General features: G+C 45.7%; 1 protein-coding gene across 2 annotated transcripts in view; it reads left to right on the plus strand.

The window, feature by feature from the left end:
• The first annotated feature begins 248 nt into the window (after nt 1–248).
• Nucleotides 249–25,813, plus strand: part of LOC134351092 (BTB/POZ domain-containing protein KCTD9) — a 40,422-nt gene continuing 14,857 nt past the window's right edge. Inside the window, exons 1-8 of one of the 2 annotated variants that reach the window (XM_063057151.1) lie at nt 249–2,269; nt 10,131–10,252; nt 11,611–11,654; nt 15,228–15,324; nt 17,978–18,036; nt 19,724–19,852; nt 22,752–22,819; nt 23,816–23,911. In XM_063057151.1, coding sequence (XP_062913221.1) covers nt 2,222–2,269; nt 10,131–10,252; nt 11,611–11,654; nt 15,228–15,324; nt 17,978–18,036; nt 19,724–19,852; nt 22,752–22,819; nt 23,816–23,911 — 663 coding nt within the window. In that variant the 5' untranslated portion in view covers nt 249–2,221. The remainder of the gene's footprint in view (nt 2,270–10,130; nt 10,253–11,610; nt 11,655–15,227; nt 15,325–17,977; nt 18,037–19,723; nt 19,853–22,751; nt 22,820–23,815; nt 23,912–25,813) is intronic. The other variant, XM_063057152.1, reaches the window with a different exon arrangement.

The following is a 25,813-nucleotide window of genomic DNA, read 5'->3' on the forward strand; positions in this document are numbered from 1 at the left end:
CCCAGGGTTGTTGGTGCGGGGGGGGGGGTCCACAAGAGGGGAAATGTCTTCCTGCAGAAGGTGACGACTATATGGAAGCAGCTGAGGCAGGTATATTAGTGGTGTCACGTACCCCGTGACAGGAATAAAGAAACCAGCAGAAATGGAAACCACTTTGGAGTCCAGTATTGCTATAAACTACTAATATTTATTAGTAACTACGCAATACAGTAATATAAATGAAGATAAATCACACAGGTTAGCAATGATTACATATAAAAGTAAGTGTGTAATATATATATGTATGAAAACCAAGCTTCTTTAAGTCTAGGGGTAAAAAGATACAGTCTTACGATGTTGAGTAAAGTTCAGTTCAGTTCATGGTATTTAGTTGAGTAGCGATGGGGAGAGAGAGAGAGAGAGAGTTGAGTCTTCAGGTGAGCTGTTGCCATCGATCTCATCATCCTCCGAAATCCTTCACAAGTCACCAACTGTGACTTTAACCAGGGGGACCGGTTTTCCTGTGGTGGAGCTATCACCCCAGCAAGGGTGGACACATGGACAACTCCCCCACCAGTCAACCCCTTCTGCTACGTTGGAATAGCAATTTGGATCGATCCTCCAAAACCCACCTTCTCTGTGGGCACAACAATGCTCATTCAGTGTGCAGATCATGTGTCTGAGGCCTGTATCATCTGACCTCCCATTTATTTCACCAGGCTGAGCATCACCTGTCATTCAAAGAGTCCCTCCTTCCTTTGTCTGTGACGAAATGCACACGCAGGCAACAAGTCCTTGAAGAAATATCAACAACCTGCTGAAAATCACAACATTGAGTGTCCATTAAATAACACCACCTTCCGTCACCATAGCAACTTACAAGCCGCTCGGTGCTGACGCCAACTACAAATTCAGTAGAAATCCAAAATTACTTCCAATGCCTTAAAGTGACAGTCCAACTGTTAATCTTCGTCTCTCTCTCCTTTCCAAACAAACCATCAATGATGAATGTCTCTCTCTGTCTCTCTTCAAACAGTTAATAGGGGCACTCCTGGATCCCCTCACAGTGTCATTTAAGAAGGGTGGATGGATGTTGGCCAAAAGCAGGAGATTGGTCTCAGCTGGGTGGGCACAGTGGTCAGCATGGGCTATTGGGCTGAATAGCCTGTATCCGTGCAACTGGACAATCGTCATCGAGGCAGGCTTCTACATTCTTCTTCGTCACCAGTACAATTGAGGTCTGCTTGAAGCAGGTGGGTACCACACTCTGCCAAAGAGACAGGTTAAAGATCTTGGTGAACTCTCCAGCCAGTTGGTCAGCTCAGGTCTTCAGTACTCGGCCAGATATTCGCACTGCCCCTGGCCGGCAGGGGGCGCTGTGTGGAGTACCTTGGCAGTGCGACCTCCTGGCCGGTGAGGGCAGTGTGACCTCCCGGCCGGCCGGACGCTGTGCAGAGTGGGCCTGCAGTGCTACCTCCTGGCCGGTGAGGGCAGTGCAGGGGCGGTATGACCTCCCGGCCGGCCGGGCGCTGTTCAGAGTGGGCCTGCAGTGCTACCTCCTGGCCGGTGAGGGCAGTGTGACCTCCCGGCCGGCCGGACGCTGTGCAGAGTGGGCCTGCAGTGCTACCTCCTGGCCGGTGAGGGCAGTGCAGGGGGCGGTAATGACCTCCCGGCCGGTCGGAGGCTTTGCGGAGGGGGTTTGCAGGGCTCCCTCTCTGGTGAGGGCAGTGCAGGGGGCGGTAATGACTTCCCGACCGCCGGGGATTTCAGTGCAGAGTGCAATACGACTTCCCGGCCGCTAAGGGGCTCAAATCGACCCGCCACCGTGATCAGGCGGAGGGCATAAACTCTCCATCAATGGAAGCCGGGCCAGTTAGAATGGGGAAACAAAACACAACAGGGCGGATAAAACTCCTACTCCTTGCCGCCGGTAATCAAGGCGGCGCCGGAGTTGCTTTGTAGAGAAGGCGGCTCCGTTACGAATTGACAGTAACGAAGCACGGGGACAGTTCCAATTGCTTCCTATGTTGCGTCAGGAACATTTTAAAGGACGTACCCGCTTTCAGCGGTCCTCCGCAATATCCGTCCTTCGGATCTGTCCTTTCTCCGATTGGCGGGTGCACCTGGCGAGCTCCCGAACTCGTGCTCTGATTGGCTCCTGTCGGTCACGACAGGTGTCGGCTCCCGTCCGCGACTTCCGGTTCCGGTGAGCGTCTCGGTGGTTTGTTCGGCGGCGGTGGCGATGCGGCGGGTGACGTTGTTCGTTAACGGGAACCATCGACACGGCAAGGTAGTGCAAGGTGCAGGGCGGAGGGCGGAGGGGACGAGGGGTGTGGAGGGGATGAGGGCGTGAAGGGGGATGGATAAGGTCGAGAAGGCGGAGGGGCGAGGGGTGGTGTGGGGGCGGAGGGATAAAGAAGGGAAAGGAGGTGGAGTAGAGAGGAGGGATTGAGGGGATGAGGGGCTTCAAGCTACATTTATTATCAAAGTGCATATGTGTCACTATGTACTTCCCTAGATGCATTTTGTTATGGGCGTTCACAGTAAATACAATGAGACGTAACAGAATCAATGAAAAACCGCACCCAATACGGACAAACAGCGTGCAAAAGACAACAACCTGTGCAAATACATAGAGAAAGAAACAATGATAAATAAATAGACAATAAATACCGAGAACATGAGATGAAGAGTCCCTGGAAGTATATCCATGGGTTGTGGGAACAATTCAATGATGGGGCGAGTGAAATTATCTCCTCTGGTTCAAGTGTCTGATGGTTGGGGGGTAATAACTGTTCCTGAATCTGGTGATGTGGGTCCCGAGGTTCCTATAACTTCTTCCCGATGGCAGCAGCGAGAAGAGAGCATGGCCTGGGTGATGCGGGTTCCTAATGTGGGAGGCTGCTTTCCTGCCCCAGTGCTCCATGTGGATGTGCTCAGTGGTGGGGGAGGGCTTTACCTGTGATGGACTGGGCAGGATCCACTACTTTTCATGGGCATAAGTGTTTCCATATCAGGCTGTGATGCAAACAGTCAGTATAATCGCCACCACATAGCTACAGAAGTTTGTTAGATGTTTAGATGTCATGCAGAATATTCACAAGCTTCAAAGAGAGTAGAGGAGCTGTCATGCCTTCTTTATAATGACATTTACATGTTGGGCCCAGGACAGATTCTCTGAAATGATAACACCAGGAATTTAAAGTTGCTGGCCCTCTGCACCTCTGATCCCCTATGTGGACCTCTGCTTTCCTCCTGGTCAGTAATCAGCTCCTTGGTCTTGTTGACATTGAGCAAGAGGTTGTTGTTGTGGCTCGACTCAGCCAGATTTTCATCTCCCTCCTACGTGCTGATTCATCATCAACTTTGATTTGGCCTACGACAGTGGTGTCGTCAACAAACTTCAGCATAGCATTGGAGCTGTGCAAGTGTGAAGTGAGTAAAGCAGGAGGCTAAGAAGCCTTGTGGTGCACCAATGCTGATGGAGATCGTGGAGGAGATGTTACCAATCAGAACTGACTGGGGTCTGCAACTGAGGAAATTGAGGATCCAATTGCACAAGGAGGTAATGAGGCCAATATCTTGAAGCGTATTGATTAGTTATGAGGGGATGACGGTATTAAATGCCGAACTGTAGTTGATGTTTGCGTCTTTGCTGTTCAAATGTTCCAGGGTTGAGTGAAGAGCCAATGAAATGTCATCTGTGGATGACCTGTTGCTTCGGTAGGCAAATTGGAATGGATTTAAGTCACTCCTCAGGCAGGAGTTGATATGTTTCTTGACCAACCTCTCAAAGCACTTCAGCACAGTGGGTGTAAGTGCTACTGGACGATCGTCAGTGAGGCAGGTCACCACTTTCTTCTTTGCACCAGTATCATTGAAGCCTGCTTGAAACAGGTGGATACCTCAGACTGCTGAACTGGGAGGTTAAAGATGTATCAAGATGAGTCCACACTCAGGGTGGACAGGTAACATCTTGTATTCTTCTGGGTAGTTTCCAACCAGATAGCATGAATGTGGATTTCTCCTTCCGGTAAAAATATTATTTTCTTCCCCTCTCCTCTTCTATTCCCCACTCTGGCCTTTTAACTCTTTTCACATGCCTATCACCTCCCCCTGGGTCCCCTCCTCCTTCTCTTTCTCCTATGGTCCATTCTCCTATCAGATTCCTTCCTTTCCAGCCCTTTATCTTTCCTACATACTTGGCTTCACCTATCACCTAGCTAATCTCCTTCCCCTCTTCCCCCACCTTTTTATTCTGGCATCTTTCCCCCATCCTTAGTTTTGATGAAGGGTCTTGGCCCAAAACGTTGACTGTTCATTCATTTCCATAGATGCTGCCTGGCCCGCTGAGTTCCTCCGGCATTTTGTGTGTGTTGCTTTGGATCTCCTGCATCTGCAGAGTTTCTTGTGTTTATGTTGAGCTTCATCTGTTGAAATTCCAGTGCAATCCATCGCTCTCCTTTTGGCTGTTCATAAGCTGTAGGTCATCTACAAATCCAGTAATTGTGGGTTGTATCCCAGGTCTTTGTCCGGGCAGCGTGCGCTTCACAAACCTGGCTGAATTGTTCGAGCAGGTGACGAAGGAAGTTGATGAAGGTAGAGGGGTGGATGTGGTGTATGTGGATTTTAGTAAGCTATTCAACAAGGTTCCCCATGGTAGGCTCATTCAAAGGATCTCTCCTGGGTCTAGCACATAAATGTCATTGCGAAGAAAGCACGACAGCACCTCTACTTCTATAGTTGTTTGTGAAGATTTGGCATGACATCCAAAACTTTGACAAAATTCTATAGATGTGTGATGGAGAGTACATTGACAGGTTGCTTTATGGCCTCGTATGGAAACGCCAACGCCCTTGAGTGGAAAATCCTACAAGAAGTAGTGGACACGACCCAGTCCATCACAGATGAAGCCCTCCCCACCATTCAGCACATCTGTGTGGAGTGCTGTCGTAGGAAAGCAGTGTCCATCGTCAAGACCCCACCATGCAGGCCATACTGTCGTCTTGCTGCTGACATCAGGAAGAAAATACAATATTGCTTATTTATTTATTACTTTGCATTTACACAGTTTGTTGTCTTTTGCACACTGGTTGTTTGTCTGTCATGTTGGGTGCAGTCATTGTGTTTCTTGTGAATGCCCACAAGTAACTGAATCTCAGAGCTGTATATGGTGAAAGTATTTTGATAAATTTACTTTGGAAGTCAGGGTGTATGGGATCCGGGTAATTTGGCCACGTGGAATCAGAATTAGCTTGCCCATAGAAGGCAGAGGGTGGTAGCTGACTGAACACTTGCGGTAAGGAATGAGTGGACTAATAAACAAACCACTGAGTGTATATCCTTTGTTAGTTCAGAGTGTGCAAACTCTGCATAACACTCAGGCGTGGTCCAAACAGACTCTATTGCGACACTTGGGCTGGTTTAAATGTTGATAATTCCCCTCCATCACATAACATTACAGCACAGTACAGGCTTGTTGGCCCTCTTAACCTACCTGAGGATCCAGCCCTGCCCTCCCACACAGCGAAACGATAGGGTAGCGGTTAGCGCCACGTTGTTCCAGTTCACGGCATCAGAGTTCAGAGATCAATTCCAACACCCTCTGTAAGAAAGTGTGTAACATCAGAACAGCGAGCTGCTGGTCTCTGCCCTCGTTGCAGAAGTGATCGCTGGTGAGGGAGAGCTTGTCTGAGGTACTGAGGTGCTGGGTTATGGACTGTAGTTTCTGATGGACTCCAGCTTAAGGTCTCTTTGGGGGGGGGGGCTTTTGCTATTGCTTGCGTGGTGGTGGCGGGGCCTGGGGGCGGTGCTTTTGCTGGTGCAAGTGGGGGGAGGGTTGGTTCTGCTGCTTGTGAGGGGGAGGGGGGCTTCTGTGTTCTGATGTTACTATCATTCATTCTTTGGGATTTCTTGTTTCGTGGATGTCTGTGAAGAGTAAGAATTTCAGACTGTGTACGGTCCATGTTCTTTGATATTAAATTGAACCATTTGTGTGTGGGTTTCCTCTGAGTGCTCCGGTTTCCTCCCACAGTCCAAAGACATACCGGTTAGTACACTAACTGGCCATTGTAAATTGTCCTGTGATTAGACTAGGGGTTAAAATCGGTGGGTTGTTGGGCTGCACAGTAAATGGGCTGGATGGGTCTGTTCCGCACTTAAATAATAATAAAAAATAGCTCTCTATTTTTCTATTATCCATGCACCTATCTAAGTCTCCGAAATTCTCCTAACTTTGGATCAGTACTTTGTTTGCCATATTGTATTAGGAATTTGCTGTGGAGTTTTAACATGACACACACCAACAAACATGTACGAATAAAGAATTATATTAAAATATAAACTCAGTTAAAGTACGGGTATGGAATAAGGTGTGTATAGATACAATCATGTATTTACTATGTAAACAACAAAAAGTAGTTTAAAGTATTTGCATTCCATTGTTGTAATAGAGATGGGTTGGGGAGGTTGATTAGATTAACTGCCTGAGGGTGAGAATAGTTTATGGTGTTATTGAGGTTTTGTTTGATGAAGTGATGCATTGGCCCTCCCTGCTACTTCTGTTTTTTTCAAATCGGTGTATTTTCCCACACTCTACTCGACCTCCATGTCACTGGCGAGTGACATGCTCACTGCAGAAGCAACAATGGAGGAACTGGAGGGCCAGGACTAGGAGCAATAGCACAGCTGTCTGCGAGGAAGGGTTACTCTGCTGACCGAGGCAAAGGATGTACCTCTGTGTCAGGGGCAGAATCCAAAGCTGGGGGCAAAGGACTTCGAGTCAGGGTGAAGGGTTTGTGGAATCTGGGCGGAGATGTTAGGAATGTGGGAAGAATATATAACAAAAATTAAATGTGCATAAAGTGGTGGACGCAGCCCAGACCATCACAGCAAAGCCTCCCTACAAATAAGCACCTGTATAAGGAGTGCTGCCACAAGAAAGCAGCATCCATCATCATGGGCCCCCATCACCCAGCTCATGCTCTCATCTCGTTACTACCATTGGGCAGGAGCTACAGGAGCCTTGGATCCCACACCACCAGGTTCAGGAACAGTTATTACCCTACAACCATCAGGTCCCACACCACCAGGTTCAGGAACAGTTATTACCCCTCAACCATCAGGTCCCACACCACCAGGCTCAGGAACAGTTATTACCCTACAACCATCAGGTCCCACACCACCAGGTTCAGGAACAGTTATTACCCCTCAACCATCAGGTCCCACACCACCAGGTTCAGGAACAGTTATTACCCCACAACCATCAGGTCCCACACCACCAGGTTCAGGAACAGTTATTACCCCTCAACCATCAGGTCCCACACCACCAGGTTCAGGAACAGTTATTACCCCACAACCATCAGGTCCCACACCACCAGGTTCAGGAACAGTTATTACCCCACAACCATCAGGTCCCACACCACCAGGTTCAGGAACAGTTATTACCCTACAACCATCAGGTCCCACACCACCAGGTTCAGGAATAGTTATTACCCCTCAACCATCAGGTCCCACACCACCAGGTTCAGGAACAGTTATTACCCCACAACCATCAGGTCCCACACCACCAGGTTCAGGAACAGTTATTACCCCTCAACCATCAGGTCCCACACCACCAGGTTCAGGAACAGTTATTACCCTACAACCATCAGGTCCCACACCACCAGGTTCAGGAACAGTTATTACCCCACAACCATCAGGTCCCACACCACCAGGTTCAGGAACAGTTATTACCCTACAACCATCAGGTCGCACACCACCAGGTTCAGGAACAGTTATTACCCCTCAACCATAAGGTCCCACACCACCAGGTTCAGGAACAGTTATTACCCCACAACCATCAGGTCCCACACCACCAGGTTCAGGAACAGTTATTACCCCTCAACCATCAGGCTCCTGAACTGGTGTGGATAACTTCACTCACCGCAGCTCTGAATTGATTCCATAACCTACAGAGTCACTTTCAAGTGAGTTTCTCAGAATTATTTACTTTATTATTTGTGTTTTGCACATTGTTTGATTGTCAGTCTTTGTTGTTTATTGGTTTTCATAAATTCTATTGCATTTTGAATAAATTCATCTCGAGTATGTTATCAATTTAACTGATGTTTCGATGACAAACTCTGCCATCAGGGATGATACCACGGCATGTCCAGCCCGGTGTTATTTATACGCCCGTTGTCCTGTCCTGGTTGGTTAGTCCTTGTCGAATCAGGTTTCCGCTCTCTCACCCCTTGTTTACAATCGAATTCCAGTTCTTACTTGGAGTGAGACCTTCACAATGGCCATAGGATTGACTTCGGCACAAAGCTACTGTGCCACGCCTATGGCTTTTGGAACTGCCTGGTGAAGGAAGCCATTGAAATAAAACTGGAGGAAAAGAATTTAAACAAGACGAAGGTCTTGCTCTAAGTAAGTTTGATAAATTTACTTTGAACTTTGAAGAATGGGAATAATGTAAATGGATAGTTGATGATCAGTGTGAACTGATGGGCAGAAGGGCCTGTTTCTGTGCTGTATTCTCTGTGATTAAGACAAAGTATAAATGGTGAGAAGTAAGAGTTAGAGACTGGGCTGTGGTTTCCATTTTAGTGAGTGGTTTCCATTTCAGTCAGTGGGAAAGGGGATATGCCTTTGCATCAGCGGCTCTGGCTGCTGTTTGGCATCTGAAACGCGTCTCAGTTCAGTGCCGAGCTTTATCCTCTCGTTTCCCAGCTGCCATCAGACGGGAGGTACAGGAGCCTTGGGCGCCACACCACCAGGTTCAGGAACATTTGTTACCCTCCAACCATCAGGCTCCTGAACCTGCGTGGATAATTTTACTCGCCTCAATTTTGAACTGATTCTACAAATGATCTCACTTTCATGGATTCTACGTCATAAGAACATAAGAAATAGGAGCAGGAGTCAGCCATCTGGCCCGTCGAGCCTGCTCCACCATTCAATAAGATCGTGGCTGATCTGGCCATGGACTCATCTCCACCTACCTGCCTTTCCCCATAAACCTTAATTCCCCTACTGTGCAAAAATCTATCCAACCGTGTCTTAAATATATTTACTGAGGTAGCCTCCACTGCTTCATTGGGCAGAGAATTCCACAGATGCCCACGGTTCCTAGTCTAACTTTGCATTTTTGATGCCCCATATCTTTGAGTTGAAATTCCCTTGAAGTGATGAAGTGTCCTGCCTGTAATTGTCGGATGTAATTAATACCAGATTGTTCAAACTTCCCTCCTGTGCCAAAAAACTGGCTATTCTTTGATATAACAGTAGTTTGGAGCTTCCCTTTGAGGGTCCCAGGTACCTGCATTCAGTTCACTGCTCTCTACACCCCGCCCCCACCCCCAGACCCCCAGTTTGGAGCTTTCACCAGTATGAACCTTGTTGGGGTTCTGCCTTTTGAGCTGTTGGTCACAAGCTAGTTAATTACAGTGGAAGAATGTCATCAATTATCTGCTAGGGGAGGGGAACGTTGGCTCAGACCATGAGAGGCCTGCGTCTGGCATTTTCATGCCTTAATTTTCTGCTAATTATTGGTAAATTATCTTGATATTAGACTCTGTTTGGAGCTTTAAAAAATTTTGTTTTGATCCAACCAAGGCGGATTACTGAATATACACAGAAACGTGCCAACTGTGACGTGGTCTCCTCGGGAGTTTGCTGACTGTTGCTTCAGAGCAGCCATTTCAGAAAGAATGAGTGTGAAATCCTGCTGGCCTCATGAGGTGCCAACCTTCCGTGCAAATGTGAAAGATCAGCTGGGCAATTATTCTCCCCCCACCCCACCCCCAGCAGCCACGACCGATCAAGTTCAAAGCTGATTACTGTGAGCAAATTGGCAGCTACACTTGTCTCCTTTTCACTCGAGACTGCTCCTTGAAAGTAATTAACTGTCAGTAGAGAGCCACAGGGCGTTCTTTGTCTTTTGCTTCAGTTCCTGAGCAGTCTGGTTTGGGTCACCACTTTTGAACAGCTTTTCGAGTATCAGATTTTGCTGGCAACCTCTGAATTCCTCCTTCGATATGAATGATGTGTTCGGAATGCAGATCCCCAGCGTAGAAACAGTTGACCCATTGTATAGGCTGAAGTGCCTTTGACAGCAAACAGGAGAATTCTTTTGTGACTGGTCTTCCCTTTCTTTTGTCTTGCAGGTTGTGGCTGTGTACGGCGCTTTATCTGACCTGCTGTCCGTTGCCAGTAGCAAGCTGAGTATTAAGGCAGCCCACCTCTACAACGGGAAGGGTGGTCTCATAGACGATATTGCTCTGATCAGGTGAACCAATATTGCTTTGTGTCCAAAGAGAGTTCTCTCTTAGTTTGCCCTAGCGGTTGCCAATGAGGGTCTGACTACAATGTACACCGTAGCCAAGAAAGCTGATCAACACCTCTGCTTCCTCGGGAGGTGACAGAAATTTGGCATGTCAACCCTTACCAATTTTTATCGATGCACCACAGAAAGCATTCTGTCTGGATGTATCGTGGCTTGGTATGTCAACAGCTCGCACGCGACCTTGAGAAAGTTGCAGACACAGCTCAGTGTGTCACAGGAACCAGCCTCCCCTCCACGGACTCTGTCTATCCTTCTCACTGCCTCAGTAAAGCAGCCAGCATAATCAAAGCCCCCCAGCCACCCCTGACAATCACTCTTCTTCCCTTTCCTATCGGGCAGAAGTTACAAAAGCCTGAAAGCACATACCACCAGGCTCAAGGACACTGTTATCAGACTCCTGAATGGACCTTTTGCACAATAAGATGGACTGTTGACCTCACAATCTATCTCGTTAATGATCTTGCACTTTATCCTTTACCTGCTTTGTACTTTTCCGGTAGCTTTTGCACTTTATTTTATATTGTTATTGTTTTAACCTGTAAGCCTTCTCTCCAAAGCCCCATAACCTTTGATGCCCTGATTAATCAAGAACCTATCAACCTCCGCCTTAAATATATACCTGATGACTTGACCTACATTGCCATCTGTGGTGATGAATTCCACAGATTCACCACCATAATCTCTGTTCTAGATGCTGTCCTTCACTTCTGGGATTGTGCCCTCTGGTCCTATACTCCCCCACTATAGGAAACACCCTCTCCACATCCACTCTATCTAGACCTTTCGATGTTCAATATGTTTCAGTGAGATTCCCCCCCCCCCCGCCCAAATGCTAGTCATATGTTAACTCTTTCGTTCCTGGGTTAATTCTCGTGAACCTCCTCTGGACCTTAGATAAGGGGCCCAAAACTGCTCTCAATACTCCAAGTGTGATCTGACGAATAATGCCTTATAAGACCTCCGCATTACATCCTTCAGGTCCTCTCAAAATGAATGTTATCATTATATTTGCCTTCCCTATCACCTCGGAGTTTTTAAATTTTCTCCCCATTTAGAAAATAGTCCACACATTTATTCCTTCTGCCAAAGTTCATGACCATGTACTTCCCTACACTATATTCCATCAAATGACCAAATAGCATAATTCTGCTCCTGTGTCTTATGGCTTCAAAGGTTATGGGAAGAAGGCGGGGGAATGGGGTTAAATATCTGGCCAAGTATTTAAGGTGGGCTAAGTTGTTTAACAGTGTCTTAAAGCTGTCAATTGCTATGCCACTAATCTATTTCTCCTCTTCGATCAGAGATGACGATGTATTGTATGTGTCTGAAGGGGAGCCATTTATAGGTAAGTGGAACTGATTGATTCATTCTGCTGAGTGGTGAACAGTTACGATAAATTGGTACCCTGTCATATCATGAATTAAATTCTAAGAATTTAATGATTGATTTCTTGCGCGGGGGGGGCGTGGGGTCTTTATTCTGGGCATGTTTATTGCTAATTTCTAGGTACACTTTTAATTTTTAATTTTATTTTATTAACAGCACGGTAACAGGCCCTTCCAGCTCAATGAGCCCGTACGGCCCAATTACACCATCTAACCAATTAGCGTACTAACACATACATCTTTGGACTGTGGGTGGAAACCCACATGGTCACAGGAAGAAAGTACAGACTCCTTGCAGACAGGGAAGGAATTGAACCTAGGCCGCTGATGCTGTAAAAGCAGTACATTAATGGCTGTTCTACTGTGTCGCCCTCACGGCCTTCTAACCAGATATTATGGAATTCGGCTCGTCGAAGTTGTCTCTTCCCTGGTGGACTTGAGATGATCGGTGGTGTTCTTACCGCTGGGTAACAGCTTTCAGCATTGTCTTCCAAATATCATTCCAGCCTTTAGCAGATTTATTGAAATTGTTTCTCCAATTGCAAATGAGGGTTTAATATCTTTTGTTTGCACTTCCAGTTCTGCAACCATTAAAAAAGAACAGCGTGGACTTGCACAGTGCATTTCATAGCCACTGAATGTCCCAAAGCCCATAAGACACAGGAACAGAATTAGGCCATTCGGTCTGTCAAGTCTGCTCCACCATTCCATCATGGCTGATTTATTATCTCCCTCAACCTCATTATTCTGCCTTCTCCCCATAACCTTTATGCCCTTACTGATCCACTTTAAATATACCCAATGACTTGGCCTCCCGCAACCGCCTGTAGCAGTGAAATTCCACAGATTCACCATCCTCAGGCTCCACTGTAATGTAGTGGCTAGTGCAAGACTATTCCAGCTTGGGGCGTCGCAGTTTGGAGTTCAATTCTGGTGCCCTCTTTAAGGATCTTGTATGTTCTCACTATGGCTGCGTCAGTTTCCTCCAGATTCTCCAGTTTCCTGCCACAGTCCAAAGACGTACCGGTTGGTAGGTTAATTGGCCATTGTAAATTGTCCTGTGATTAGGTTAGTGTTAAAAAGGTGGGTTACTGGGTGGTGCGGCTCATTGGGGTCGGGAGGGCCTATTCCATGCTATATAACTAAATAAATAGGTAACTAAATAGATAAATTATTTAATTTAATTCCTACCTCCTCACCTTTGTTCTAAAGAGACATCCTTGAATTCTGAGGCTGTACACTCTGGTCCAAGTCTCCGTACTATTGGAAACATCTCCACATCCACTGTGTTGCCTAAGTGTTTCAATATTTGTGAGGTCCCCCCTCATTCTTTTAAACTCCAGCGAGTATAGGCCCAGAACCATCAAATGCTCCTCATACGTTAACCCTTTAATTCCCTGCATTGGCAGTGAGGCTTCTATAATATTTTGTATCTCTGTTTATCCATTTCTTTGCTTCCATTCATGGCCTGTTTACAGCTCCTCTAGAATAGGCAGTGAAGTACTTGAAAATCTAGTTTATGCTGAAATTTTGCAACTGGTGCACCCACCCAATCTCCACAGTAAAGCTCCCAAAAATGGCGATGTGATAACAAATAGGATGCTGTGTTTTATAATGGTTGAAGATTAAGTATTTGCCAGGCAACCTCCTCTCTTGAAACATTTGTTTAAAATAAGTACCATACCATTGTGAAACAGTTGTTCCATGACATCTGCTAACTTGCATGGTGGTAGTAGGTAGAACAGTAGTGTAATGTCTTACAGCCATCACATATTGGGGTTTAGTTCCTGCTGGTGTCTCTAAGGACTTAGTACGTTCACCCCGTGATCGTGCGAGTTTCCTCCGTGTGCTCCGGTTTCCTCCTGCATTCCAAAGACGTAAAGGTTAGGGTTAACAAGTTGTGGGCATGCTATTTGGTGCCAGAAATGTGGTGATATGTGCAGCCTGTCCCCAGCACGTCCTTGGACTGTGATGGTTGTTGACGCTAATGAAACATTTCACTGTATGTTTCAATACACCGTGTGACAAATAAATCTTATTGTACAATACTTTGCACTAGAGTATTAATTCTGTATACTTAACTGTTCCTTGTCTCTATAATTGGCTCACTTCACTGGTTTTCTCATCAAAATATTTGACCTGAACTTTGATTAAAGTTTTTAAAAACTTAATAAAGCTGAAGTTTAAGGCTACGTAGGAGAAGAGCAATGCTCATGGGCATGCGTCCTGTCTTTAAGCTGTTAGGGATGTTCTTTTAAGTAAAGTGTACCAAGAATGAAACATTTACTCTATCTCCTTGCTCTCTCCACGGCTATGACGTTTTGGTAAGTGCTGATGCATTGGTTAGGGAGAATCAGATAGAAATCCTCTCATAATCTACAAAAACAACAGCAAGCTGCCAGGTCAGCAGGAAAGGTCATTGTCTGCAGTCTACCATCACTGCAGGGCTTGTGTGTGTCCAGGACAAAGAACCTGGCATAAAAGTCATTGCAGACACTACCCACCATGCAGATTGCCTTCTCCAAAAGCTCCCTTCTGGAAAGCGCTATAGGGCTATTAATACAAAAACTCCAAGACATTTTAAAAGATTCTTCCCCCGGGCAGTTAATCTGATCAACTATGTTCGTTAGCCAACTCCCACCCCCCCTTTATTACCCCCTGTCACTGCACTGTAAACACATGAAACCAATTTTATAATACTGTTTGCATTGTAAATACATGCTGTTATTTATGCACTTACGCACTTTTAGATTAGATTAGATTATGAGGACACGCAGTCCTCTTTTATTGTCATTTAGTAATGCATGCATTAAGAAATGATACAATATTCCTCCGGTGTGATATCACAAAAACACAGGACAGACCAAGACTGGAAAAACTAACACAAACCATATAATTATAACATATAGTTACAAGAGTGCAACAATACCATAACTTGATGTAGAACAGGCCATGGGCACAGTAAGAAAGTTCAAAGTCTCTCGAAAGTCCCGCATCTCACAGACAGGAGAAGGAAGAAAACTCTCCCTGTCATGCCTGACCACAGTCCGACTCTGAGTTGTCCGAAAACTTTGAGCCTCCGCTCAGCCCTCTGACACCGAGTACCGAGCACCATCGCTATCCGAACGATTCGACCTCAGCCTCGGTCGCCAGCAGCAGGCAAAGCCGGGGATTTTGGGGCCTTCCTTCCGGAAGATTCTCAATCGCCCAGTAACAGCGGCAGCGAACCGGTGTTTCAGAAATTTCTCCAGATGTTCCTCTGTGCTCTCACATCTGTCTCCATCAAATCAGAATTGTCCACGGCCCCTATTTAACAGATACGATATCATTTCACCAGAGAGCTGCGTCGCACTGCCATCTTCTCCACCCGCTGTATTCCATATATATATTTTAACTACTTTTTTATGCTATTCTTTGTACTTTATAATTAGTGACTTGTTGTTTTGCTGTTGTGTGTTGCACCCTGACCAAGACACCACAGCAAGTTCCGAATACACGGTGAATAAAGTTGATCCTTTTCTTTTTCTGCACAGACCCTGAGGCAGACAGGAAGGACGTTGATGACCAATCAGTGATGTGTACTGACTGGATAACACTAAACGTCGGTGGTCAGTACTTCACCACGACGCGGTAAGACGATTAGCGGGGCTTGGATGTGGTGGTGTCGATGGTGTTTCTGCATCCCTTTGTACTGAGTTCTCTGTTCTCAACCAGCTGAGTTGATGTTTGTTGCCGGTTAGGACAACATAGTAACATAGCTGTTAGCACAATGCTTTGCAGCAAGCCATCTGCAAGATTGGGGTTCGATTCCCACCACTGTCTGTAAGGAGTTTGTACTGAACAGATTTCCTCAGCTGCTGCAGTTTTCTCTCGTATTCCAAGCATGTATGGGTTAGGGTTAGTAAGTTATGTGCAGTCTATGTTGGGGTTGGAAGTGTGGCGACTCTTGCGAGCTGCTCCCCCGGCGCAATCCTTGCTGATTTTATTTGGTGCAAATGACTTATTATATTTCAACATACTTGTGTCAAATAAAGCTAATATTTAAAAATCTCTGGGTGACATGAAAATGGAGCCCAATTAATGTAAATGAAAATACCTGCAACAGTTAGTGGTTTTTCTCAGTTAATCTCCTACCAAACCTTCCTTGAGCAGGGACAATCTGAGTTAGATGCAGTAAACTTTCCTCTACTTCATTCCAGTAACTCTCCTCCAATCTTCAACACCAAGTTATGAAGTAAATTATTTTCACGCATTTCGAACACCTGCTCTTGAAGGTTCTCACCAAGACTAACCCTAATATCGGCAAAATTAGTAGCTGCCTTTCTGCAGATTGCAGACAAGATATCATTAGGAGTTCACTGGGTCCAATTCATGTTATCGCTGCCTAGGGAAAGTTTAAAGCCTCCCATTGTTCATTCTACTCTCCTATCAGATTCTTTCTTCTCTAGCCCTTTACCTTTTCCACCTCTCACCTCCCAGTTTCTTTGTTCTTCTCCCCCTCCCTCAGCCCCCCATCACCTTCTTATTCTGGCATCCTCATTTCCAGTCCTGGTTTTTTTTAAATTTATTGAGATACAGCGTGGAATAGGCCCTTCCGGCCCTTTGAGTTACTCCTAATCACGGGACAACTTACAATGACCAACTAACCTACTAACTGGTATGTCTTTGGACTGTGGGAGGAAACCCATGCAGTCACGGGGAGAACGTACAAACCCCTTGCAAGCAGAGGTGGGAATTGATCCTGTGTTGCTGGTACTGTAAAGTGTTGTGCTAACCACTGTGCTACTATGCCACTCAAACAGCAACAACCATCAACTCAGCACCAGGAGATGAGGGGTCTCGGCCCAAAACTTCAACCGTCTATTCATCTTCATCTCCATAGATGCTGCCTGACCTGCTGAGTTCCTCCAGTATTTTGTGTATTGCTACCAAAAACTTGCCCTTCACATCTCCTGTAAACATTCCCTCTCTCTCCTTAAAGCTCTGTCCTTCAGTATTTGACATTTCTGCCTTGGGAAATAGACTCTGGGTTTCTACCCTATCTATGTTATAAATCTTCATCAGGTCTCTCTTCAGATGCTGAAAGGAAAATAATCCAGTCCTCCCCAGCCGTGCTTTCCGGCTTACTCTGTGCTCATGTTATACTTATCCTGAGGGCATGCGATGAGGCAGTGTGGGAGGGAGATGGTCCTCAAACCAACTGGCAAAAACCATAATCATTATAGTGACCACCTCGCACTAAAATGGACAATGTTTTTTGTTTTTGTTCTAATTGTTTTTTTGTAAAAATTATATATAATTTATGATTAATTTTTTTTTCATGTTCAGAATTATGGATTGGGCGCCACAGTAGAATAGCAGTTAGCTCGATGCTATTACAGCCCAGGGTTTTAGAATTTGGAGTTGAAACCTGGTGTTCTCTGAAAGAAAGTTTGTACATTCTCCCCGTGAATGTGTGGCTTTCCTCCGGGTGTGCCAGCTTCCTCCCACATTCCAAAGACGTACGGGTTAGTAGTTAATTGGTCAGTGTAAATTGTCCTGTGGTGAGGCTGGGGTTAAATCAGTGGATTGCTGGGTGGTGCGGCTCCTTGGGCTGGAAGGGCCTGTTCTGTGCTGTATCCCTAAATAACTAAGTAAATGTAATTGTACGCATGACAATAAACTTGGCTTGGACTTGGGAATGTTTGGGAGGGAGCTTGGCACAGTACCTAACCCAAGTCCTTGAGAGAGTTTGCTGGTTAGTTTGATTCTCATGCTCATTTGTGTTTGTCACTGGTGTTTGGGTTGAGTTGTTTGCTGATCTCTCTCAATTTACTTGCTAATGTTTCATCCCTATACAAGGAGGCATCATCAGTGCACTGTTACGTTCTCCAAATTCTTGGCCTTTATAAACTTATTAAAATGCTGATTGGTCATCATTACAGAAACTCAATTGTGAAGTGGGGAGGAAATCTCGTCACTGGTTGGTTGTGTGACGAACTTTGTGTGTTGTCTGGAATTTTGCCAGCATTGGCGCATGAATAGGATTGAGGTCTACGTGTCTGTTTACGGAAAGAAACTTCATATGAAGATGTTTGCCAGGTCAACATCGCACCAAACAGGTTGCAAGTAATTTGCTAAGATCGGAGAACAACTCAACCCAAACCATCAACCACCCGAGCTACATATCTTCCAAATTATTTCCATCACTGGTGTTCACTTAAGTAATTTTTTGCTCGCAAAGACTGCGAAGTAATTAATTCACTTGAATCTAACTGTGAATTTCATTCCCTCTTTGCCCCAGGAGCACTCTAGTGAACAAGGAGCCGGAGAGTATGCTTGCCCACATGTTCCGAGACAAAAGTGAGTATCCCCACTGCTGTGTCACCAGCTAACTGACGATGTCGAACGCAAAACTGGGCGGAGAGCGGGCAGCTGCCGCCTGACAGGAGGCTGTGCCTGTCAATGACAATGTCCTTTGGTCAGCTTGTGCAGCCGTTTGCTGACATCGTGCTGGTTCCTGTTAAATAGACCTGGTGAAGCAGGAGGAATTAAGTGACCGTAGAGAAAGGGTCTGTGAAGGTGACTGTAGTGGTGAGTGACCCGAACGGTGAGCCCACACTCCCAAGTTGGTGCTAGAACCACCCCGATGAAACAAGGGGTGGGAGGATTTACATGCAGGGCTCCTGTGCACTGATTACAAGTTATAAAGTTAATGAAACCAGGTAGTAAGATGCAGTGGCTGCTGGCACATTCTGTTTGACTTCCGACGGAAGGCAAGTTATATGAGCAGCAGGTCGTGCTGCTGCCTTCCCACTGCAGTGAGCCTGAGTTAGTTCTGTCCTTGAGTGCTGTCTTCGAGGAGTTTGCACGTTCTCCCTGTGACTGTCTGGGTTTCCTCCAGGTGCTCTGATTCTTCCACCCCTCCCCTGCCCCGCCCACATCCCAACAAGGGTTAATTGGCCCCTAAAAACTCCCGAGTGAGGAGTAGAATCTGAGGGCAGGGTAATTGATAGGGAATGTTCAGAGAATAAAGTGTGTTTAGGGCAGGATTAGGTTAATTGGCGCTGGCTGAAATGGCTCAGTTGGGAGAGTGTTAGACTGAAGATCTAAAGGTCCCTGGTTCATTCCCGGGTTTCAACACTGTCACTTGTTAATTTTGGGCCGAGTGGCCTAATTCTGCTTCAATGCCTTGTGTTGTTATTAATAAGGGAATTGAAGGTTACAGGGAGAAGGCAGGAGAATGGAGTTGAGAGGGAAAATAAATCAGCCATGATGGAATGGCAGAGCAGACTTGATGAGCCAAATAGCCTAATGGCCTTGTGGCCATTTGGGCCATAAGACATACCAAGTGTTGTGTATTTAATAGTTCAGCAATTATTGAGTAATATTATCAATATGTCATTTGATTGAGCATTCTTGTTCATTTAAATAATTCATTGTAAGTTATATGTAAAAGTATGTAAATGGCATACGTCATCATGCCACCACATCATATGTGTGTGCCTCGCTCAAAGTAAAAACGAATGGAACATACATGAGTTATCCCGACTTTCAATTACACCAAACGCCTACCTCAGCCCATAGGAGATGTGGCCAGCACTCTGTTTCTGTGCTGATTGGCTCTCCAATACAAAGATGAAGTGAGGTGGGAAGAGGCTTGAGGAGCCAAAGCAACAGCTTTACCCGGCTGTGATGTGGGCAGTTTCTGTACTGTAAAACTCATTTCTACTGCAATAAAATGTGTAAATGTTGTAAAGTATGCAGAAGTGAGAAAGGCATTTAGCGTGTCTGTGGGATTCTTTATGGGAACTGAAGCATCAGCCTGTCTGTCTGGATGAATATACTACCATAATTTTCCAGTTCTGACCTTAGTTTATGTTGAAACTGCGAGCTGGTTTGCTCTGGGCAGTTTCCCAGTTGTTCATGGTCCACAGTACACCAGATGATATGGCTCATGGTGAGGTTGTTCAAACGAGGAATCTGAATGCATTGCTAGTGATCTGATCTTTTCCCTCTTTCCTCTTCGGCATTATCTCTTCCGGAGTAGGTGCGTGGGGTAACAAGAAAGATCATCAGGGAGGCTTCCTCATTGATCGTAGCCCTGAGTACTTCATGCCCATCTTAAACTACCTGCGCCATGGACAACTCATTGTGAACAAAGGCCTCAACTTACTAGGTAGGTTCTGATGATATCATGTTTTTTTTTATATATATATAGAGAGAGAGAGAGATAGATATGAGATGCCTAAGACTTTTGCACAGTACTGTATTTGTCAGCGTGGAGCAGAGAGTGAGTTTGTAAATTTGGCGGGAGGAATGGCGAGGGTGGAGTGCAGTGGGAGTGGTGTGGAACATGTGGCAGAGAAGGAATGCCGGGCAGGGGAGGAGGGTGGCGGGTGGCGCAGATTACGACACACCCAACCCCGAGACACCAGGCAAGGTCATTTCATTCTAAACAATTGGTTTATTGATCATTACAAAATATCTCTCTGGTGCTTCCTGCTCCCTCCCCTCTCCCTTCCCCTTTTCCCAACCATGATTCCCCTCTCCCTGCCCTCTTCCCACTCTCAGTCCACAACAGAGACCCATATCAGAATCAGGTTTATCATCACTCACTTATGTCATGATATTTGCTTTTCTTATATTTATATGTGCCTAGGACTTTTGGAGAGTACTGTATTCAAGATAAGAGGCATAGTTCGAGAGGATAGCTAGACACTTTTTCCCAGGGCGGAAGTGCCTAATGTGAGGGGTTATAGTTTTGGGGTGATTAGAGTTAAGTATAGGGGTATCTAGGTCAGAGGCAAGTTCTTTACACAGAGGATGGTGGGTTTGTGGAACATGCTGCCCAGTGTGGTGGTAGAAACAGATACATTAGGGGCATTTAAGAAACTCTTAGATAGGCACATGGATGATAGAAAAATGGAGGGTTATGTAGGAAGGAGAGGTTAGATTGGTCTTAAAGTAGGCTATAAGGTTGACACAATATTGTGGGCTAAGGTGCCTATACTGTGCTGTAGTGTTCTATGTTAAGCACCAGGAGTATGTTAACTTGAACCAGGATTAAGCTGTAATTCAGTATCATAACTGATCCTGTATTCTCCATTCTACCAAATCACTGAGGCACACTGCCTTCAATGAGAAAGCCTCCTTTCTCTGATGTTTGCAATCAGTGGCCACTTTATTAGATACAGGCCTGGAACCCGGCGCAGTCTTCTGCAGCTGTAGCCCCTCCACTTCAAGGTTTGATGTGTTTTGCATTCAGAGATGCTCTGCTGCACACCACTGTGTAACACGTGGTTATTTAAGCCACAGCCGTCTTTCTGTCAGCTTGAACCAGTCTAGCCGTCCTCCTCTGTCCTCTCTCACTAACAGGTTTTTGCCCACAGCGCTGATGTTTATTGGATGTTTTTTTGATCTTCGCACCATTCTCTGTAAACTCCAGAGACTGTTGTGTGATAGTCGACGTTTCAGGTCAGGGCCCCACATCTGGACTGAGAGATAGAGAGGAAATAGCCAACATAAAGAGGTGACGGGAAAGGCTGGAGCAAGGACTGGCAGGTGATGAGTGGATCCGGGTGAGGAGGGGAGAGTGGGGACAGTGACAGAGGCTGGCAGGTGATGGGTGGGCCGGGTGAGGAAGGGTGATAGGCAGATGGAGGAGGGGAGAGTGGGGATAGTGACAGAGGCTGGCAGGTGATGGGTGGGCCGGGTGAGGAGGGGTGATAGGCAGATGGAGGAGGGGAGAGTGGGAATAGTGACAGAGGCTGGCAGGTGATGGGTGGATCCGGGTGAGGGGGTGATAGGTAGATGGAGGAGGGGAGATTGGGAACAGTGACAGAGGCTGGGAGGTGATGGGTGGATCTGGGTGAGGGGGTGATAGGCAGATGGAGGAGGGGAGATTGGGAACAGTGACAGAGGCTGGGAGGTGATGGGTGGGCCGGGTGAGGAGGGGTGATAGGTAGATGGAGGAGGGGAGAGTGGGGATAGTGACAGAGGCTGGCAGGTGATGGGTGGATCCGGGTGAGGGGGTGATAGGTAGATGGAGGAGGGGAGATTGGGAACAGTGACAGAGGCTGGGAGGTGATGGGTGGATCTGGGTGAGGGGGCGATAGGCAGATGGAGGAGGGGAGAGTGGGAACAGTGACAGAGGCTGGAAGGTTTCAAAGGGCTGTAGATGGTGGAATCTGACAGGATAGGAAGGTGGAGCAGGGAACTAAATAAGGGAGGCAGGGAATGTGGAAGGAGGGGAAATTTGCCTCACTTAAAATCCCTTAGAAAATTATATGAATATTGTATAACATTTTCTGATTTAAAGTAATTACAAGTCACTTCTGATAATGCAGTTAAACTTGCTAACCCTAGCATACATATATTTATCCCTCTAAACTAAAACTTATTAATCCTATTACACGTGACCTTGTATGGAAAACTCAAGTTAGAACTGGGAACTCGGATCAGTTCAGCTCTTCAGTTGCCAGCCGATAAGTTGCCCTGAATGCTATTATGTAGGAGCAACTTCTGTTCCATCAAAACTGATTTGTCCCAGTGCAGTGCCCATGCACTTGACAAGGTTCATGGCTAAAATGGTTTTCTCTAATCGCTCACCAGCGGTTACTCAGGTAGACTTTCCAAGGCCAAAATACTTGAAAATGTTCTTGTGTTTAACAAAACAATCCAGGGCCAATCTCTGCCAATGAAAAGCAACCCAGGCAAACTGCTGCAGTCGGCAGAATTAATTTTAAGAATCCTTCCTGTTGCCGATAGGATAGTAATTGGGCAACTCTTCAGGTTGTTCATACCATTTTGCAGGGTTCACACTTCTAAGGTCTCAAAGCCCTGTTGCAGCTTGTCCAAGTCTTCATGTTAATCTCTTCCCCCTCAAACCAAGTCCCTCTGGACCGTTACCTGATACCGTGACTCTGATTACATTCCCAGACATCCGGCCATCGCACTTGGGCTTAAAGAGTTGTGAACCATGCACTCTCTGAACACTTGATAAGGTATAAGGTTAGCTCTTGTGGCTTGCTAAAGGGCGTGTGGAAATTAATGTGAACTTTGCTCACCTCTTCCAGGAGTACTTGAGGAGGCAAAATTCTTTGGCATAGACTCTCTAATTGAACAGTTGGAGCAACTAATTAAGGTAATAATTCTGCTAATCGTTTTGGTCTTGATAAATAATAGCTATAGTTTCTGTTAGGTATGGGATTAAAGATGAATAGTAAGGGTGTCAAATGTTACAGGGAGAAGGCAGGAGAACGGGTTTGAGAGGGATAATAAATCAGTCATTATGGAATAGTGGAGCAGACTCGATGGGCTGAATGGCCTGATTCTGCTCCTAAATCTTGTGGCCTTAAGGACTTCTGCCTGTGTGAGCCTGATTAAGCAAATCCATTGACATGTTCAAAGTAAATTTTATCAAGGTACATATATGTCACCACACACAACCCTAGGCATACTCAGCAAATCTATAGAACAGTAACTATAACAAGATCAGTGAAAGATCAACCAGAGTGCAGAAGACAACAAACGTGTGCAAATGCAAATATAAATAAATAGCAATAAATAACAGGAATGGAATAATGAGATAAAGAGTCCTTAAAAGTAAGATCATTGGTTGTGGGAATGAATGATTGTATGTGAGGTTGTGCACACGTATGTAACCTGATGGTTCATGGATGTGTTCTTTTCCTGCCTACGTGCTTACCCATGTACGGGTATCAAAGACTCGTAGTTTGCATGAATCTGAATTGTATCGTCTCTGCCTTCACTGAGGCTATTCCTTTTACATATGGCTTTCAAAGACTGCGTTGAAGAAACATTCACTCCGTTGCCTCCAACAATGAGGGGTATGGAGGGCTCTGGTCCAATTGCATGTCGAAGGAACAAGGTAGAATGATAGTTCGACACAGGTTAGATGGGCTGAAGGGATAGTTTCTGTGCTGTATGACGATGAGAGGCTTTATCCCGAGGCTTGAACGTAGGGTGAGAATGTTACTGAGATGAGTGCGCCCTCTATACCACTTGGCACTATATTATCAGTCATGCTCTTCAGACAGTAAACTTTCACACCTAATCAGATGGAAAACTTAACCAAGCAGCAGGAGTGTGTCATGAACTGTCATTCTTTCTCTTTCAGAATTCGCTACCGGCTGAAGACCATTCTCCCATTTCCCGGAAGGAGTTTGTCCGGTTTCTGTTAGCGACGCCAACAAAATCAGAGCTTCGATGTCAGGTGATTGTGAACAGAAGGTATCTTTGGGTGTCAGATTTGGAAGGTGATGGCTGTCAGGCATACAGCTACAGCCGTGTTGGTTTGTTGCTGGCTTGGATATATCCCCTACACCAGAGTCAGTGGCGTGGGCAAGCAAAGATCCAATACGGTCCAAGCACAGGGCTCTTAGTGTCGCCATGATTCCTCCCATCACTCCAACAATCTGTTTGGCCCCTTACCATCAGGCAGGAGTTGGTCTCATCACCTGTGAAGTGCCAATAGCACTTTGCTGTTTACTTTTTAACTTGTTTTGTAAATGCCCCGTATTATTAATTTATTTGTGGTAATATTACTTCATGTATGTGTGCGAGTTATATGTTCTGTATTTTGCACCTTGGTCCAGAGGAACATCGTCTCGTTTGGCAGTATACATGTACTGTGCACGGTTGAATGACAATAAACTTGAACTTGAGATCTTCCAGACAGGGGTGACACTTTGAGACCAGTTAGAAGAATAGGAAATCTTTCCTTTTCCATTTCTCCTTTGACCCACTGACTACTCTATGTGAAGAAATACGACATCATACACTTTAGTGAGGTGAATCAAAATGCATTTATCTTGGCCTTTATTGCAAAAGGGATGGAGTTTAATCATCAGTTTTGTCACCGTTCTGTATAATACTGGTGAGGTCACACGTGGAATACTATGCACAGATTTGGTCCCCTTATCTAAAATAATGAAAATAGTAAGAAACTTTGTGCAACACACACACAAGATGCTGGAGGAACTCAGCAAATCAGGCAGCACCTAGAGGAGAATAAACAGTCACTTTCTGATTTGCTATCTATCTATCTATCTATCTATCTATCTATCTATCTATTTATTGGGATACAGTTCGGAATAGGCTCTTCCGGCCCTTCAAGCCGTGCCTCCCAGTAAACCCTGATTTAACTCTAGCCTAGTCATAGGACAGCTACAATGATCAATCCAACTGGTACGTCTTTGGACTGTGGGAGGAAACCAGAGCACCCAGAGGAAACCTACATGGTTGTGGGGAGAACATACAAACTCCATACAGGCACTAGTGGGAATTGAACCTGAGTTGCTGGTAGTGTAAAGCGTTGTGCTAATCACCAAGCTACCGTGCTGCCCCTCATGAATGGTCTTGGCCCGAAACAACGACTGTTTATTCCCCTCCACAGATGCTGCCTGATGTTGAGTTCCTCCAGCATTGTGTGCATACTGCTGAGTATTAACAGAATAGGAGGCATTTCAAAGGAGGCTCACCAGGGTAATTCCTCGGATAGATGGGCTGTCCTGTTGAGGGAGGCTGGACAGTTTGGCTCTGTATTCTCTGGATTTAGAAGAATGAGGGTAACCTTGTTCAAATATACCAGGTCCTAAGAATGCTTGACAGAGTAGATGTTGAGATGTTTTCACAAATAGAAGAGTTGTGAACAAGAGAACAATTATAAAGTTGTTATGTGCATTTCTAGTCACTCACCCGCAGAAAATATATCAATGAGATCAAGAGAGAGCTGAGAAAATTTATAAGGATATTGTAGGACTTGAGGATCTGAGTTATGGGGAAAGATTTAATGGGTTAGGACTTTATTCTTTGGAGCGTAGGAGAATGAGTAGAGATTTGATAGAGTTATTCAAAATTATGAGGGGTATAGTTAGGGTAAATGCACTTTTTCCACTGAGGTTTGGAGAGATGAGAGCTAGAGGTCATGGTTAAGGGTGAAAGGTGAAATGTTTTAAGGGGAACATGAGGGAGCTTCACTCAGTGTGGAATGTGCTGCCTGTGGAAGTGGTGGATGCAAATTCAGTTTTTAAACATTTAAGAGAAATTGGATGGATACACCTATGGGAGGGGTGTGGGGGGGCTGTGATCCAAGTGCAAATCAATGGACATTATC

The sequence above is a fragment of the Mobula hypostoma genome, chromosome 8 (assembly GCF_963921235.1).
Source record: "Mobula hypostoma chromosome 8, sMobHyp1.1, whole genome shotgun sequence".
Classification (NCBI taxonomy): Eukaryota; Metazoa; Chordata; class Chondrichthyes; order Myliobatiformes; family Myliobatidae; genus Mobula; species Mobula hypostoma.